Raw genomic sequence first — 20,708 nt, forward strand, 5'->3', positions numbered from 1 at the left:
AGACGTGGTGACATAACTTACAGCAGGTAAGTTGAACCCTGTTGAACCCAAGTTGAACGCTGAACCGCTGGATGTCCAGGTGGTGCTCTGAAAACAACGTAGGCTTCATTGATAATTGGAAGACCTTTAAAGGCAAAGCTGGCCTGTTAGGGCGGGACTGTGTCCATCCCACTCGGGAAGGTGCTGCTCTCATTTCTTGTAGTATAGCTCATAGTCTTAGAAAAGGCCTAGTTAATCGGTGACAATCCAGAGCCCAGGCCAGGGAGCAGACAGACAGGCTAACCCAACCGTCTGCTAGCTGCATAGAGTCGTCACTCAGGGTTCACTCTATTGAGACTGTGTCTGTTCCCCGAGCTAAAATCAAATTTAGAAAGACTCAGAAAGTCTGTTTTAGTAATTTAATTAACATAAAGACCACAAACTTGGATCAGACTGAATGCGCAGCCGGCACCTCTGATCTGAAGCTAGGACTGTTAAATATTAGATCTCTCGCATCTAAAGCAGTTATAGTTAATGAAATTATCACAGATCAGGAGTTTGATATACTCTGTTTAACAGAAACCTGCATTAAACAGGACGAGTATGTAGCTCTAAATGAAGCTAGTCCTCCTGGACACAGCTACATACACCAGCCTCGGTTAACTGGTAGAGGAGGAGGCGTCGCAGTTATTCACAATGATAATTTGACTATTGTACAAAAACACGGACACAAATTTAATTCATTTGAAATTCTTTATAGTAACATAAGTGTATTTAACTATATTAAGTCAGCTCAGTCGATCCCGCTAATTGTCATTTACAGACCTCCAGGGCCGTACTCGGAATTTCTTAGTGAATTTGCAGATTTCCTCTCAAACTAGTCGTTTCTGTAGACAAAGTGTTAATTGCTGGAGATTTTAATATTCATTTTGAAAACCCAGAAGACCCTCTAAGAACTGCATTTATGTCTATACTGGACTCGGTAGGAGTAAATCAGTGTGTAGTAGGACCCACTCATAAAGCAGGTCACACTTTAGATTTAATAATATTATTTGGATTAAGTATAAGAAATTTATTCACAATACCACTATTTGAAGTTATCTCAGATCACTATCTTGTCTCAATTCAAGTGTGTCACAATAATAATGTACACACAGCGCCGCGCTACCGTATGAAACGTACATTCACATCAACTACCAAACAGAGTTTTATCAGTAATCTCCCAGAGTTCCCAACTTCGATTAGATCACCGTCTGACCCCACAGAACTCGATCAGGCGACTGAATATTTAGAGTCGACATTTCGCTATACCTTAGATAATGTAGCTTCAGTTAAAAGAAAAATTATTAGAGATAAAAAACTTGCTCCCTGGTATAACGATCACACGCGCATTTTAAAACAGACCGCTCGGAAATTAGAACGTAAATGGCGTCAAACTAAATTAATAGTATTTCAAATAGCATGGAAGGAGAGCATCCTGAATAGAAAAGCTCTATAGAAAAGCTCTTAGTGTAGCTAGATCAACATATCTCTCCACTCTTATAGAAAATAACAAAAATAATCCTAGATTCTTATTTAATGCTGTAGCCAAATTAACCAGAAATAAGACCACTGCAGAAATCTCCACAACAACATCATGCAATAGTGAGGACTTCATGAACTTTTTTAATAATAAAATTGTAAATATTAGGCATAAAATTGAGGTTTTGAAACCGAACAATGTAATTGATGCAGATGTTAATCTAGCCATGTCAGATCAGAACCTAGAATACTTTACTCCCCTTGAAGAGAATGAACTAATTTCACTCATCTCTTCTTCAAATTCATCAACCTGTATATTAGATCCTGTACCGACACATTTTCTTAAACAGATAGTACCAGAAATAACAGAACCCCTGTTGAGAATAATTAATTCTTCACTCAGCATTGGATATGTTCCAAAATCTTTTAAATTAGCAGTTATCAAACCAATAATTAAGAAACCTGACCTCGACCCCTGTCAGCTGTCCAGTTACAGACCAATATCAAACCTCCCCTTTATCTCTAAGATCCTGGAAAAGATAGTAGCGGAGCAGCTATGCTCATATATACATAGAAATGGCATACATGAACTGTATCAGTCAGGATTTAGGCCTCATCACAGTACAGAGACAGCGCTCGTTAAAGTAGTAAATGACATTCTATTGGCCTCTGATCAGGGTTGTTTAACTATGCTTGTATTACTTGACCTCAGTGCAGCTTTTGACACCGTTGATCACGCTATTCTTCTTCACAGATTAGAAAATGTAGTGGGAATTAAGGGTACAGCCCTCTCCTGGCTCAGATCCTATCTGACCCATCATTATCAGTATGTAGACTTAAATGGTGATTATTCTGCATGTTCTCTAGTGGAGTTTGGCGTTCCGCAGGGTTCAGTTTTAGGTCCACTGCTTTTTTCCCTTTACATGCTTCCTCTGGGCAACATAATCCGTAAGCATGGTATTAGTTTTAATTGTTATGCTGACGATACACAGTTATATGTCTCAGCAAAACCTGATGAGAAAAAACAGCTTACTAAAATTGAGCAATGTGTGCAGGACATAAGAAATTGGATGCTAATTAACTTCCTTCTGCTAAATCCGGATAAGACAGAAGTTCTAGTCATAGGACCGCATACAGCTAGGAGTAAAATTTTAGATCACACCGTAACTTTAGATGGCCTTTCTGTTCCATCAAATGCAACAGTGAAAGACCTTGGTGTGATTATTGATTCCAGCCTTTCATTTGAAGCACATGTAGATAATATTACCAGGATAGCATTCTTTCACCTCAGAAATATTGCCAGAATAAGAAATTTATTGTCGCTAAACGACGCAGAAAAACTAGTTCATGCTTTTATCACCTCTAGGTTGGACTATTGTAATGCCTTACTGTCTGGTTGTTCAGCTAGATGCATAAATAAGCTTCAGCTAGTCCAGAATGCAGCAGCGAGAGTCCTCACCAGAACCAGAAGATATGAGCACATCACCCCTATCTTATCTTCACTCCATTGGCTCCCTGTGAAATTTCGCATTGATTTTAAAATACTACTCTTGACATATAAAGCATTAAATGGTCTCGCGCCGCAGTACCTGAGCGAACTGCTAGTGTCTTACGATCCGCCACGCCTACTTCGATCAAAGGATGCAGGCTGCTTGTCAGTACCGCGTATTATGAAAAATACAGCTGGGGGCAGAGCTTTTTCTTACAAAGCCCCAAAGTTATGGAATAGTCTTCCAAATAGTGTTCAGGACTCAGACACAGTCTCAGTGTTTAAGTCCAGGCTAAAAACCTATTTATTTAGCCAAGCATTTTTATAAATAGATTTGCCATAGGTAAAGGAGCAGATCTGGGGGACTCATGGACGTAGAGTATTATGGTGAACTGGTATGTTTGGATGCTGTCTTCCTCACTCTCATTGATCACTCAGGTTTGTTGACGGTGAGGTGATTGTTTGCTTTACATGTCAGGAAGCCCTCATGTTTGTGCTTCCTTCTGGCTCTCCCTTTTAGTTATGCTGTCATAGTTAGTCATGCCGGAGTCTCTGCTTGCACTCTACAGTTAATATACATTCACATTATACATTGTTTGACTGTGACCATACCTAACTGCCATCTCTCCTCTTCTTCTCTTTCCCCCCCCTCTTTCTTTTTCCTCTCTCCTCCTGTCCCCCCCTTTCACTCTTTCTCTCTCTCTCTGTCGAGCTACACATGTCGTTCCTGAGCTGCCAGTGATCCAGACTCCCTCTGCCCTCCGGACCTGTCTGACCCATCCTGGTGCCCCACTTCTGGCTGAAGATCTCGTCACATGGATGCCCCGTGTGTCTCTCTGGGATGCGTCTGGTGTCTGGGAATGATTCTCTCTACCTAGAAAATGGTTCTGGCCTTGACTGGTGTTGGCAACTGTTTCTCTGGGGACTTGACAGTTCGATAGTTCATGACTGGAACTTCTTACAAGTCTACCTGGGTCTTCAATAACTACCTGGACTCCATATTAACATCAATTAACATCAGCTATTATAGCTGAACTGCCTCCCAGCCTACACACTGTATTAATGCAGATCATTTACTGCTTTCTGTTTCACCCAAATGAGGATGGGTTCCCTGTTGAGTCTGGTTCCTCTCAAGGTTTCTTCCTATTACCATCTCAGGGAGTTTTTCCTTGCCACTGTCGCCCTCGGCTTGCTCACCAGTGACAAACTGACCATTTTGATTCATACAAATTCACATTTCATACAAACTTAAATAATTCTTTTGACTATGTAAAGCTGCTTTGTGGCAATGAAAATTGCTAAAAGCGCTATACAAATAAAATTGAATTGAATTGAATTAAATATGACATGATATCGCTCTGCTGCTTATGACAGACAGTCACCTTACGGTTAAACACATCGAGTGAAAGTGTAGGTGCGAGCTGTGCTTGTATAAACTGAGAGACAGGCTTGTGCCATTGTTCTATCACATCTTCCCGTCCTCTGATAAACCAGCAACGTCTGCTTTGTTTACATCTGTGTACTGAGATATCCTTATGAGACAAGTGACATCATACTGCACCACAGCAAAAACACTGGGGCTGGAAAAAACTAACACACGCACACGCAATAGTGTGACCTCTTTTACCCAGTCATCTCCTAACACATCATGTCCTTTATTTTTTCACACACTCTGCTCCCGTGCATATATACAGTATATAATATATTAAATAATACATTTCCATCTATAGGAAACTAGTCATTATATTTATTATTATATTGCAATATATGAATGGACCATGTATGGATATATATTGCAATGCAGATAAAAAACATTATATTTATACTTATAATTGTTTTGTTACAACATTATTGAAACTTTATGCATGTTTAAAAATTATACACAAACTTTCACTTTGTCAGTGTGCTCTGATTAAGAAAACTCCAAGATGAGATCTCATGTTAATCTCTTCTTTGTTTCCTAGACAAAAATAAGCCGGCTTGGAGACTTGAATGAGATTTTAGATGTTTTCTCAATCTTCTCAAATGTGCCTCATGTATGGCTCATTACCTCTAAATCTCAAAGATACACACAAAGTAGACAGTACTTGAAAATTGCATTTGCGTTTTTTGATATGTTGTGGAGAATTAAACTCAATTATTTAAAAAAAAATACATTTTACTACAGCTGGAATGATGATACAAAAATGTAGAACACACAAAAAGTGCATATCATTATACATTATGTCCCTTATATAAAATGTAGAGAGGGTTTTCATCATGTGTCACTTTATTTTAGATTGCATAGTTAATGGATTTTTCTTTTTATTATTATTATATGGCCAAACATGATCTTATAAATCTGTTCTATTCTTGCCTATGTGATCCTTTATAAATTTTTTGTCCAGTCATGTGTGTATAGTTAGGCTAGGGTTTTTGACAAATCAGTGCTACACTAAAGAATGTTTATTACTTTTTGTGTAATTCATATTACCCTTTGACAACAGGGGGAAGATGGAGGGGAGGGTTAGTAGGTTGGATCTCTGAAATTTGAAATAATGGAAAATAAAATAAATCTAAATATTGTGTTAAAGGTCATATATACTGTACGCAATGTGCAAATTATTTGAACTTTTTGTTTTAGAATTGAAAAAATAAAGGACCCAAGGAAGTTTCTCTTTTAATTAACCATGTGTTCAATGAAGATATGTAGATATGTAGGTTTGTAAACTCCATTAGAAAAGGTTTTGTAAAATGTTTTGTAATAGATAAATATTTTATTTAAAAAAACAAACAAACAAACACTAGTTATATTATCGTGCAGTTCGCCCCAGTAAATGATTAACATGGCTAACCTTTTACAAATGTGTATTACACCCTGATTAAATTATCAAAATTAAACTAGCAAATGGAAACCTTACTTTACATTCTGTATAAATATCATTACCAATAAAGAACTAAAATACAATATACAGAATATTTTTTATCAAAAAGTGAAGCAATGAGATAATGTTTGTGTTCAGTAATTTCTGTACACACTTATAATTTAAGGCCAAATCTAGTTTTGAATATACAATTATGATTGAATGTTCAACATTTTCTCAGGGCCAACTCAGTTAAGCCTGCAGTACATGTAGATTCTAATAAAGACTAATAAAAAAATAGTCTAATAATGTCGCACAAATTCTCCCACACATGCTCCAAGCCTGCAAACGTTTAAGTGACCAGTATGTTAGAGAAATGTGCAGGACATCGCATTCATCCAGACCTTTAGGTGGCGGTATCGCACCACCCACTTTGCCTGCCGCAGATCAAATGAAAAAGAAGACCAAGAAGAAAACAAAGCTGCCGGTGAAGGTGGGTTTTCCTTTTTTTGCGCCAAATTTAAAACTAACTTCGTAATTTTGGATAAGGAGTAAGAATGTTAAAAAACAATGAAATGTTAAAAATGTTATGGTTAAAACCAGACGGTGGTCAAAAAACATGTAGTATATTTTAGCTGAATTTTTTTTTTTTTTTTTGCTAAGGGCATGAACGCAGATAATATTGTATTGTAAAGGAAGTGTGTGTAAAGATTACTTATTATTATTTTATTTTATTTAAAAAATTATGGACATCTGATTGTTATGGCATCCTTGTGTTTGTCTGGTGTTGGGGGGATGGGAGGTTGGTTTTTGTGTTCTCTTTTGTTGTGTGTTTTCTGTAAAGTTTAAAAATAAATAAAAAAAAACTTTGATAAAAACTATAATATATCTCATTCACATATAATTTATTACCTCATTTATTTATATCATTTATATCTGGCTTTTATCTCATTATGGTCTTGTACTGTATATGGCTCATTTGCATAAGCATATAGTAAAAAATATAATGAAATAGATATATTTAATTAAATTCAATATATTATAAGGTATATTGTTAAATATAAAATTACATACATTAAGATATATATACTTACAATATATTTCTAAATATATAAAAAGCGCCAATTAATGTATTTTTCAATATATTGTAATATATTAATACAAAAAAATTCACAAAACATAGCAAAGAAACAAAAAATCGAACCACAGGTTAAGGTGCTGGATTGAGAAAGTGAAACTATCCGACTCTCTTTCTGCAGTTGGGATTAGACAGGATGCAGAATGTTTGTTGTTCCCCATGATCACCGTCATTCTTGGCAGTCTTTCTCACTAATGTTACAGCAATAATCTAAATGTTTTTTGGACACTGAAGATATATCTGTCATATTTGATCATGTTTTTTTTCCCCCAAATGGAACCACTGTACCATTTCCTTCTATTGTTGGTATTGTTATAGTGCTAAAAGATAAATAGTGAAACCAAAAGACCAAAAGGAAGCAGCTTACACCGGGTAACTGAGAAAATAAAAACTAACAACCAAAAATTCAGATTTATGAAGATATATAAACAAAACAGCCAATAAAAATAACAACCAAATTTAACGAATGACACAAACCAATAAACAAGTTAAACCATTCAAGCAACCATAAAATCAAACAATCAATGACTTAAACTAATCAACAAACCAACCAGCCAGTTAATCAAACCAACCATCATACCAAACAACCAGTAACTCAAACTAACCCATAAACCAACCAGCCAATAATTTAAACAGCATCTTAAACTAACTAACCAAGGCCTCAAAAAAAACAAAAAAAAACAACCAACGACTCAAAAAAAATTAATGATTTAAGTGATACAGATGATTAATTAATCACATTACATCAGAACCTAGAATACTTTACTCCCCTTGAAGCGAGAGAACTAATTTCGCTCATCTCCTATTCAAAATCGTCAACTTGTAAATTAGATCCTATACCGACACATTTTCTCAAGCAGATAGTTCGAGCAATAACAGAACCCCTGTTGAAAGTTATTAACTGTTCACTCAGCAGTGGGTATGTTCCTAAATCCCTTAAATTAGCAGTTATTAAACCACTAATCAAAAAAACTGACCTTGACCCCTGTCAGCTTTCCAATTACAGGCCGATTTCAAACATCCCCTTTATCTCAAAAATTCTAGAAAAGGTAATATCACAGCAGCTATGTTCCTATCTACATAGGAATAGCATATATGAACTGTATCAGTCAGGATTTAGGCCTCATCACAGCACAGAGACAGCACTCGTTAAAGTAGTAAATTACCTCCTAGTGGCCTCTGATCGGGTTGTGTCACTATACTTGTGTTACTTGACCTCAGTGCAGCTTTTGACACTATTGATCATAGTATTCTCCTTCACAGATTAGAAAATGTAGTAGGAATTTAGGGAACGGCCCTCTTATGGCTCAGATCCTATTTGACTGATCGTTATCAGTTTGTAGATTTAGATGGCGACCATTCCTCATGTTCTCAAGTTGAGTTTGGTGTTCCATAGGGTTCTGTTTTAGGCCCACTGCTTTTTTCCCTTTACATGCTTCCTCTGGGCAACATAATCCTTAAGTATGGTATTAGTTTTCACTGTTATGTTGACGACACACAAGTATACGTTCCAGCAAAACCAGATGAGAAAAACCAGTTTACTAAAGTTGAGCAATGTGTGCAGGACACAAGAGATTGGATGTTAATTAATTTCGTTCTGCTTAATCCTGAAAACCGAAGTTCTAGTCATAGGACCTCAAGCAGCTAGAAGTAAGCTTTCTGATCACACTGTGATTTTAAATGGCTTTTCTGTTCCATCAAGTGCAACAGTAAAAGACCTCGGTGTGATTATAGATTCCAGCCTTTAATTTGAAGCACATGTAGATAATATTACCAGGATAGCAGATCTGGGAGACTCATGGACGTAGAGTATTAGGTGAACTAGTGTGTTTAGATGCTGTCTTCCTCACTCTCACTGATTACTCAGGTTTGTTGACGGTGAGGTGATTGGTTGCTTTACATCTCTAAAAGCCCTCATGTCTGTATTTTCCTCTGGCTCTCCCTTTTTAGTTATGCTGTCATAGTTAGTCTTGCCGGAGTCCCTACTTGCACTCTGCACTAAATATACATTCACCTTATACATTGTTCGACTGTGACCATACCCAACTATTATTTCTCCATCTCTTTTGCTCTCTCCTTTTCTGCTCTCTTCTCTTTCTCCGTCTCTCCTTTTTTCTCTACCTATCTCTCTTTTGAGCTATACATGTCGCTCCTGAGCTGCCAGTGATCCAGACCTCCTCTGCCCTCTGGACCTGTTTAAATCCTGGAGTCCTGCTTCTGGTTGGACATCTCATCACATGGATGACCCGTGTGGTCTACCTGGAATGCTTGTGGTGACTGGGGATGGTTCCACTTTTCCATGAAGGTGGTCCTGTCCTCGACTGATGCAGACAGTTGTTCTCTGAGGACCTGTGACTTCAGTCGCTCAATAGTTCAGGACTGGAATTTTTTACAGTCTACCTGAGCCTCCAGGAACAAACTGGACTTTAATCTTGCACATCTCCTCTTATATCGAGCGTCCAGTCTTGCATATTATTATGCACATCAATCCCTGCTATCTGTTTTTACCCAGATGAGGATGGGTCCCCTGTTGAGTCTGGTTCCTCTCAAGGTTTCTTCCTATTACCATCTCAGGGAGTTTTTCCCTGCCACTGTCGCCGTCGTCCTCGGCTTGCTCATCAGGGACAATCATATCATTTTGTTTCATACACATTCACATTTCATACAAACTTAATTCTTTTGATTGTGTAAAGCTGCTTTGTGATGATGTAAATCGTTTAAAGCGCTATACAAATAAAATTTAATTGAATTGAATGATTCAAACCATCCATCCAACTAACTGATCGCCCAACACAGTTTACTTTTTCACTAGAAATGTTACAAAAACAACTGTTTATTTGTTGGTCTTTCGGCTGCTCCCGGCAAGGGGTCGCCACAGCAGACCATCCGGTCAGTGCAGTGTAAGTTTTTACACCGGATGCTCTTCCTGACACAACCCTCCCATTTTATCTGAAAACATTTGTATATTGTGTCATTATGATTCTTGGAAAGACAGTTTTACCTTTTTAAAAAACGGTCTTTGAAAATTTGCAATCGGTGCAAATTAACAAAATATAAAATAAAACTAAATGAAACGATAGGTTTAAAAAAAAAAACAGGAATCTGATCTTTAATGTGCACGTTCAGAATTTCCTTGTGTAAAGGGAAAATGTTAGAGAAACTAGGGACCACACAAAAGGCTTACCTCACCTGAGGTGTGTGTCATGGGAAAGATCATTAACTTTCATAACCCAGATCTTGCCTCTCTTGGCAAATGAAGCCCTTGTAACCTTGTTGTCATGGCAAACTTGTTTCCATGGTCGCTTCTTTTTGAGGCCATCCAGTGAAGTCAAATGGTGAGGGAAATCAAGCCTCGAGCACTTTGGCTCTGGAGTCTAGACTGCGCACGTACAACAAATTTTCACCATTTTTCAAGGACAGGCATGTTAGTGGCTATCTAATGAGCCTTTTTCTTTGATCAGCTGAATAAACAAATTGAGCAAACAAAACTGAGGGGACAAATCTGAGTCACATCACACAGTAATTAAAATTAAAGTTTGCCAGCGGGAGTTAACAAAAGAAACACACACTCAGTGAGACACACTCTTCAGTCTTGACATTTTCTCTAACCGTTTATCCACATTGGTTTAGATTCAGTGGGGGTGTGGCTTGTCTGAAATACTATCGCATGATGTCTATGTATACAGAGTGCTTCAACACACTGTCACTTAATTTTCTGTTTCAGAGAGGAATGTGTCGTTATTTGCAATAATATCAAATAAGAAATTTTATGGGGACTTTAACACTCAAGCATTAACTTCTGTTCATTGTGCAAAGCTGAGACAAAAGTATTAAACATTATTTTATATGAAAAGTTAAGAAATGTCTGGGCCTTAACTTGACCTCCAGATGTTGAGATTGCATGCCACTGGGAAGATGATAATGTAACATGAGCCTGGGATCAGCAATCCTCCAGTGAGTTGTAAAACAGCACTACGTCTTACACTGAAGAATTGTGTTTGTACCGCTCTGTCTCCAAAATGTCTCTAAATGTTCCACCTAATATACAGTTCAGGTCACACAGATTTCACGCATAGTTTAACCACACTTAACTGTTTAACCAAATGCACGTTTCTAGACAGTCAGGACACAGATAAGGGAATAAACCCTTTTTCGTAACCCACCAATTTTCGAGCGTTAGCCACTAACCACTAACGGCCAACCTGCCCTTCTTCAGTTCTTCTTTAGTTAAGTAAGAGATTCGTCTAATACAGTACATAGAGTTCTAACTTTTTATCGCCAAGACAAAAAATGAAAGACTTTATTGTAAAACTGACTTAAATGTTTTACATAATTTCTCTGGAATATTCAGATTATTATTCAAAATCACTAGCACAAAGATTTATCCTCCTTCAGCATGTAATACCAGACACTGTTGTGGACAATTTCACTTTCATGCACCTATTTTTTTTTATTTATTTTTTTATAATCATGCAGTAAGCTTATTTTAAAATAGAGCTGAGCAACAAGTCAGGTACTGTAAGGGTCTAAAGCAAATTTCTTCTGGTTAATAATAAAAAAAAATGCAGTCATATTAGGGGAAAGCTAACTGTCTACAAAACTAGGGACCTGAGAAATGCAAAAATAAAAAAAAAAAGAGAGAGGGAAAAGCTTTTCTTTCATCTACATATATAAAACTGACTAAAAAGTGATATAAATTTGCATCATAGTTCCCCTTTAAAGACTGACCAACATAATTAGCTACATTAAAAACAGACATGTACAACAGTAAGGTAAGCACATTGTGTACAGTGTGTATTGTGAACGCATTGGAGCTGGAATTAAACAACATCAGGGCAATAACAAGAACTAATAACAGTGTTTTTTAAAATGTTCTAGTTTTTCAGTTCTACAATATAACATTATACTGCTGGTTCTAATCTCATTCTAACAACATTGGTTTGGATGGGGTCCAAAACATTTTGGTGCCACTCCTTCCTTTCCTTTCACGTTTAACTTTCTTTTTCACTCCTAAACACACAATGACCTGAGCCTTATACAAACAATAAAATCCTAGAAAAAATACATTTTGACAGGGTAACTTACAGGAGAAAAGATAAGCATCGCTTGAGCTAATACTTGAGAAATGTTTAAATTTCTGTGCAATCAGTTACTACTGAAATAGTTACAAAATGACATTAGTGCAACATAAGTGCATGTTCGGTCTTCTTTCCAGTTTTTTTTACTAGCGATTTACTGTTTGATTTACCAGAATACAAACTTTTATATTCTGATAAATCAAACAGTACAGTAAATCAGCAGTAATTGTTTTTCAAACCAAAAAGCAGCAGATAGTTTATTATTGCTGTATGTATATTTAATATAAATATGAAATATAAAATATGTTTGTTTTGAAAAGCATTCCAAGCAAGAGTAAGTTTTTTGTGTGTGGTAAAAGTGAAAAAGTACTTCTTTTTTTATACCACACCCCTAATTATTTTTTTATTGGCTCATACTGTCACAAGGTAAAATTTGCTCTTATAAAATCAGCGAGAAGAGAGTGTAATAGCTTCCAGAAATAAATGCATGAAAACAAGGACTTGGATTTTCCGCAAGGTCATTTCTATTCAAGTTTGTTTCGCTGCAACAGCAAAAAAAAAAAAAAGAAAAAAGTGCCTTCGTATCACTGTAGCAAGGGGTCACAAATTCATAAGTGCTACGCCGAAAGCAGAGATGTTGGCGGCGCAGCTTTACATAAGCAAACACAATCGTTTGACCTTTTCTACTCAGCTGTGCTCAAAGGCAGTATTTGCCACCTGCATGCAGATTAGCCATGTTTAAATATCAGTCAGAATCCACGCCTGGGAGTCGTGCCAAGCTCCAGTCACACACACGCACAGATGCCAGAGAGAAATTCACATCATCACACACACACACACACACACACACACACACTAACCTGTGCCAGCAAGTTGGCTTTGCTTCTGAGAGATCTGAACTGATTGATGGGTTGGTAACATTAGGCACAAAGGCTGCACTTGAGCCAGACTGGTGTTTAGCACTAACAAAACCAGGCCAGGAGCTTCACAATGAGACACAGCGCGGGTCCGAGGGACACCTACGCGCTGCATTATACCCGAGTGGATCTAAACAGTCGCACAATGTTTTTATCGCTGGCTTATCTGTCTGCTAGAGAGAGAAAGTCAGAGAAGAGGAAGTTTGATGGTAAGCGCGGGCTGTAACTTGGTAATTGGCACACTCTTATCTTTTAATTGAATGTGTCAATTCTATTGGAGGTGTTTTTTTTTCTCCTCCCCAGAACGAGAAGGAAGGGATGGAAAAGCTGACTGGTAATTAAATGAAGAGAAAAAGTAAACAAATTTCATGGATCAGTGTTTGCATTCTGCTTGGTACGCCTGTCACACATGCGCACACACATACACACACATACACACACTTATCATATTCTCCTTATGAGGACCTCCCGTCGACATAATTATTAAGGTCTGTAATTAATTCAATGCTAGCCCTAAACACAAAAACCCAGTTTGTGTGTGTGTGTGTGTGTGTATATATATATATATATATATATATATATATATATATATATATATATATATATATATATATATTGAATTCAGGAAAAGAAAAACGTATTTAAATATTTTAGTACTAAATTAATTGTCATAATTTATATATATATATATATATATATATATATATATATATATATATATAAATTATAATATAATAATTTGATAAATATTATATTAATATAACATAGATCATTCTGTTTTTCATGAAGTGTGTATCATTTGCGTTATATACACACACATATAAATACTTGTGGGAACATTTATATAAAAACACACACACACACACACACACACACACACACACACACACACACACACACGGATAAACAACTTCTCCTTGCCAGAGGTTTTAAAAAAAAATACAGCACATCATCAGGCTGGTCATGGTCCATGCTCACACAGCGGAATCAAAAGTGCAGATGCGATCAATCCATCACTGCTGCTATGCACTCATACACACATACTGTACACACACACAGTACATACATACATACATACAGTAAACACACACACACTCATTTATATACAGACACACACTCATACAGACACACACAGACATACAGACACACTCACACACACTCACACACACTCAGACAGACAGACAGACACAGACAGACAGACAGACAGACACACACACACACACAGACAGACAGACAGACAGACAGACAGACACATACCCTTCGAGCCGGACGTCAGGCAGTGTGCGGTTGAGTGCGATCATCTCACTGGCCATCAGGTTGAACTGGTTGATCTTGAACATCTCCTTCATCTTCTCCTGCTGCTCTTTGGGAATCACCACTGGCTTTCCCATTTCACCTGGACCTTCATGAGGCCTCGGGACCACCTCTGGAGGAAAAGAAATAAATAAATGGGTGCTGAGTGTAAAAGGTACAATTGTTTGGTCTAAGTTAACTCACAAATAGCTCACAATGACAAATGATGGAGGCAGAAAGGAACATGTGCTCTGCAAAATGCCTGGTTTGAGTGGTTTTTTTTTAATAACATTCTACAGTCTATAAGATGGGGCGCTACTTTTCAGATTTGTGTTGAGATGGAGACTTTAAAGTTTCATTTGACCAAACCAAACATTTGCAGGGAATTAAAAAAAAAGAGGGAGAGATGCAAATCACATGCATGTAGGCATTTTTTTAAGATAAGGAAAAGTCTACAGACAAGAGACAAGGTGAGCAGAGAAAAAAGTATTTTTAATGACATGCAGTACTGTGGAAGCAAAATATGAAGAAATAAGGAGTGGTTCAAGACTTTCGCAAAGAGCCAAACTTTCTTGTATTCTTGAGGAAAAGTTCTCTAGGCTTCCTGAATGACCTTTTTGGCTTATTTTAAGTCTAGACCCTGTACCTGATTAGTTTCAGAAACAATTTCTTTAATACAATCCGATGTCTTTAATTTAATCTACATCACTTAATTTCATTTCATTTAATATGAAGAAATGAGGGGTCGCTCAAAACCTTCTCACAGTACTGCACATATGTTTTCATTTAATTTTCCTTCTGTTATCCTCTAAAGCGACAGGCCAGGAGACTGTTGTCATTTTAATAGAAATAACGCAAATATTCTTTGTGGTCATTCCTCAGTTGCTATACAAGTCGTTATACTTGTAGATAATCCGATAATCCTCATCATTAACCATGAATGCTATTTACAATAAACTTTATACTGTTTTATACAGAGAGTGAGATTTAATACTAAACAAATATGCAAGACACTTCATCACTAAAAATGCTTTTGAGAAACATTAATTTAAGTCCAGGCTTCTTCACATTTCATGATGAGTTAAGATCTAATCAATCATAGATAAGACTGAAGTCTTTTAACCAATCAGAACACAGAAGGTGGGAATTATTAGAAAAAAAAGTTCTAACAACTTCTAACACTCATCACCAGAAAAAAAAAGTCAACCTTTGTCCATTGTCACACTGAGATTTTAGTAGCTTAGCAGGAATATTATGAACTTATAACTTATTATTATTATAAACTTTAGTTTTTGTGATCTATAATGCTAGCTGTGGTGTTATCCAAGACATGGGGATATGAGCATATAATATGAATATAATATATGTAGTTTATATGTGAAGAAAAAATGGATAAAAACAATATATAATAATAATCAGGTGAGCCGGGGAGATCTCTCAGGGAGGCGGGTGGCATACAGTACTTGTCCTATTAACAAATGTTGTGTAAGCAGCAGCAGTTCCTAAAAACTGCGGTAAGCTGGAGTCTCAAAGGAAGTACAAATGTTTTTTTTTTTTTTTCATTTTTCATGTTTGTCTAGTAACCAGGAACACATTCTTTTTAGATCTGTTGTCAATTAGTCGTGTCCAATTCTCAGCTTTCTTGTTTGGACACTCAGCAACAGCTACTAACCACTGGGAGCGTGAGCTACCACAGGCTTCCTCCAGTTTGCTCTTTCTAGACTTCTGACTACTGATTGCTGAAGCATCACCTGGGAATCGACCTCGCGATCTCCGTCCTGATGAAAGTGGTTAACACGTCACTGCTGCACCAGTCAGTATCCAATAGTCAATGTTTTATTATTTATTTCCATTAAAAAAGTTACAATCATGTTTGTGTATTTGAGGTGGAGAGAAAAAAAAAGTTTTTTTTTTTTTTTTATATATATCTTTTACATTTACAATAGAGATGAAACGGTCGATCAGCCAGTGACCAGATTTGGCCGGTGATCGACTGATCAGTCCCAGATATAAGTGATTCTGTACAGAGTGGCACAACAGAAACATTTCTATGGTGTTACATTATTAAAAATTGTGCATGTTAAATTTGCCCTTTTCCTCAAACTCTGTAAAACAAATTCATCCTAAACCCACTCATTACACACGCTTTTACAAATCTCAAAACACAAGTGCCAAATCGTTAAAAATCATGACTAAATCATGGCTAGACTAAACTGTACTGTATGCGCCTGTGCGCTTGCTGCCACTCAACCCACACGCTAACTGTCAAGATAAGTTTTGAAACTATGGAGGAAACTTTAGTTCTTTTGCCCAGCCACACTGCGACAAAGACCATGAAGTTTCCCCTGCATCCTAAAAATATGGAAAAATGTGCATTTATCAAGTTTATGCTATGTCCCTGTCAGGTTCTCAATGCATCCATCATGCTGTCACCAAACTAAAATATCGTGCTGTGGTTCTGTATTTATTGTAATCTGCCAGACGCCATGACAACATTGGAATAAATACCGCAACATGTGCAGTACTGGATCCAGTATTTATACTATTTTCTCTGAACGTGACATACACATATTGATACACTGCTGTCTGCACGGCATCAACACGGTAAGCATTAAGAACTTGATATGAACTTAATGTAGTTTTCTACAATCTACATGGACCCGCCATGGTGACAGCACAAGCCTGAAGAGGTCATTCTAAAAACTCCAACAACGCAGTAACATAACAATGACCACAACTCGCCCAGAACGCAATCCAATCTTTTCTGTCTGCATCATATACAGTATGTAGTACATCAGTGTCCCAGTGAGGTGTTAGTTACACGATTAACTGTTTAATGCCATCGTTACTATGAACATTCTTAAGTTCCTCATGCATCTTGCTTCAATCACGTCCTCACCTCAACCACTACAGCTGCAAATCGAGGGGGACAAAATCGCATCCTTACTGGTTACTACATTGTTCTTACCAAGTCGTACGAGTTCTTAATGCGTTCAGGCGATTTTCTGAGAATGTGGTGGGAATGCTGATCAATTTGTGGGGATTTTTAAAAATGAAGTAAATTGTTTAAAGGCAGGCCAGAATGTATTTAAAAAATAAATGATAAATGAATGTTAAATGCAAATTGCGCATCTCTATTTATATAACAAAACACTTTACCAGGACATAGCTGGCATAATGATATCATATTAGACATTTTTATAAATAATAATATTAAACATCTACTGTTTAACATTTGTTTTACAGATTGTATTTTTTACATTTTCCTTTTTGAATATGGATTTATTTTTGCATAAACTATATAAAGGTTATATACAAACATCTGGTTCATATTTCAATGGAATGTAATTGTGAATGCAGGAAAAGCTGCATACTTTATACTGAAGCTCAATATTACAAATTAAATATTTACAGATTTCATTGCGTTTTTATTGCAGAAGAGCTTTGAACAATACCGATGTGAAAAAGTAATTAACAGGAACATTAAAACAGTTCCATTCTACTTTACGATTTACGTATAAATTTATTTATGACTCGTATCATATCCTTTGATGATACATTAACCCCATATTTGGGCACTCCCCCCCACACCAAAAAAAAGGCGTATTAGTGAAAATGGTCAGCTGCTCCCCATATGTCCTGAGAGGATTTGCACTCTGCTCCAGCTAATTCCACAAAAGCACTAATAATGCATTATGCATGCACTGTATTATGGGATATGTATATCAGGTCTACTGCAGACGCTTGGGAGGTGTAAAACTTGGGAGATATCGTGTGTGCTGGTGCTGGATCCGACTCGGGGTCAGGACGCCTGACTGTGGAGTGGAGTGAAGAGTAAAGCTTCTGTGTTATCACGTGGCTTCGTGCTGTGATTAGGTTGCTCATGGGTAAAGAAATAATAATTAATCTGGAACTGCAGCCTTTGGAATTTCGCCTGCATATGTAAAATTGCGGGATTCAAATCGGCTCTGGTTACGTGATGAGTGTTGAAAAGTGAGGGTGGGTTTCTTGCGGAGATTGCTGTGTTTGTCAAGCGGCGTGGGCTGTGCCCAAAACGTCAAGACTGAAACTGGAAAATGTGTCATGTTTACTTAACAACAACAACAACAGCAACAAAAAAAACCCGGAGAAGCTGGAATATCCATTTTCACTAAATCATTTACGAGCTTTGGTTTAAATACTGTAAGATCTGTGTAACATGCAGATCATAGCCTGTGTGTGCGTGTTTGTGGGAGATCTTGTACTGAGCTTAGCTTCAGAATACTTTAATGAGATTAAGGTCAGATTTCCACACTAACAAAGAGATTATGTTATCTTTAGCGAGGTAATGGCTCCGCCTCTTTAATCCAGCGTGTCTTTATGTTCTTTGTGTGTTGGTGTTAATGTCATGTGCGTTAAAATGAAACAAGCTAATCTTGCTTATGCTCTTTTAGCATCATCAAATATTACAATAACAATAATGAATAAATTGGCTTAAATAATGACATCAAGGAAAAGAATTGCAGTTATTTAAAAAACATAAGAGAATTCTGAGAAATTTAAATGAAGCGTGTTGTGTAAATAAATCATAAATTATGCAATTTTCCCTGCAAATTAGAAACAGGTTCTGCCTGAGTTGCTTATTGTAGTTGTGAATTAATTTTAATCAATACAGGTATACAACTTTTCTTTTGACTTGTTCTTTGGATCTTATGGGATGGACACAGAGACCAAAGACCAGTCCATCCAATCTGATCCAACAGAAAAACCAATGCAGCATAAATTGGCGGAAAAAAGGTAATGCTTGCCACACCACAAACTCCCTGAACCCAAGCATCCATGTGACAAACAAGTCAGATTCACGAAGGTTCCACAGCACCCAAAGGATCCGCTGCCAACTTCCTGGTGCCAGACAACGCCGCGCACACTATAGCCTGGACATAACATAAGCTGGACATACCAACATTTTCATTATTGATTAGAGCATTAAAAAAAAAATTCGCATTAAAATGATGAATTTGAATTACCTAAAAGAATAAAGAAAATCAATAGACCAGTTAAGGCTGTGCACCAAATATTACAGTATGAATACGGTGTACCACTTTACCCGTACCTGAAACCGTCCAAAACACTCAACAAGAAGCATTCGAATCTGTTAGATTTTTTTTGTTCCAGTCCATCTCTAAAGCATTTCTGCCACGCAGAGCCAATTAGCTGACTCAGCCATCCTATGAGCTGGAAAAGACTGAGAATCTGCTGCATCTGGTGCGACTTGACGGCAAGAACGGCGTCCCGATGGGAGTCAGCACTTTACCACAAACTACAAAATCATCAGATTAAAGATAATAACTTTTACAGTTATACAGCCATCCTTTCATCCTCTACAATCCTTCTCCAAATCCATAGCAACTGGGAACATCACACAGCTCATTCCTGTCCTAGCAGCTCAGTAATTATACTGTTTAACACAAACAAGAGTAAAGGAGCTCTACCCTGCAACACCACCTTTTTCCTTTTTTTTAGACGTTCAGATGGCTCCATTATAAAACATTCAACAAACACGGCAATTCGATTTCTCTTCTTCTTTGTTTTTTAATGGTAGGTGGAATCCTTGAATCAGTAAATTACATTATCTACTGTACATTCAGCTGTAGGTCTCATTCTCTCTCATCCTCCTGGTCTCTTAAAGCTGATTCAGTCCAGTCCAGCTTTCTTAAAAAAAAGAAAAGAAAAAAAAAGAAGAAGTCTAATGTTTCCTTCCCTGATCTCGTCTTGTCTTGTTCTGTGTATCGAACTCTTGGTCTGCTCTTATCCAGCACTTACTTCTAGACATCTTCCCTCTCAGTAACACACTGCGTTTTTATTGGGAGTTCTGTACACTGTATCACCACCACCTATGATTAGATTTTCCCCCATATGATGTCATATAAAAAGATATACCACTTTAATAATAAAATAGTAAAACATGGGACCTTTAAGGGAGCCACTCGTTCTTAACCAATTGTTTTCCCTTAGTGTTATTGATATAGCTATATAATAAATCGAGCTGTGTTACAAGTTTAAAAACATTAACTACAGTAGTGTTTGTGACATCACTTGTCTTGCAAATGATACTGTTCAAAAATATAATTTGACTTAAATTATAAAAGCTTGTCAGAGGACACTGATTTCATTATCTACAATATTATACAATATATGTAACAATCAATGAGACTGCTAGCTCACACGCATCCCTCAGCATTGATTTTCACGAGGGGAGCAAAAATATATACGAGATTTGCCATATTGTGTCCAACATGTTAAATATTCGATATAAACTTTTTGCTTACAGAATTGTTGTATTTAAACAATGTTGGACTTTATTTAAAAAAAAATTACTGAATGCTGTAGGTGTAGTAATCATAGCTACTCAGTATACCTGCACTCTTGGTCATCATGTTGTTTAAATATACCTACAAAGTTCGAATAATG

The 20,708-nt window shown here is 36.9% G+C and overlaps 1 protein-coding gene across 2 annotated transcripts in view; it reads right to left on the bottom strand.

Moving 5' to 3' along the window:
• galnt1 (UDP-N-acetyl-alpha-D-galactosamine:polypeptide N-acetylgalactosaminyltransferase 1) overlaps positions 1-20,708 on the bottom strand; it is a 138,961-nt gene that overhangs the window by 38,849 nt on the left and 79,404 nt on the right. For both annotated transcript variants that reach the window (XM_053487723.1, XM_053487722.1), the window contains one exon: positions 14,223-14,391. In XM_053487723.1, the coding sequence (XP_053343698.1) occupies positions 14,223-14,391 (169 nt within the window). The remainder of the gene's footprint in view (positions 1-14,222; positions 14,392-20,708) is intronic.

Source organism: Clarias gariepinus, chromosome 26 (genome assembly GCF_024256425.1).
Source record: "Clarias gariepinus isolate MV-2021 ecotype Netherlands chromosome 26, CGAR_prim_01v2, whole genome shotgun sequence".
In the NCBI taxonomy this organism is placed as follows: domain Eukaryota; kingdom Metazoa; phylum Chordata; class Actinopteri; order Siluriformes; family Clariidae; genus Clarias; species Clarias gariepinus.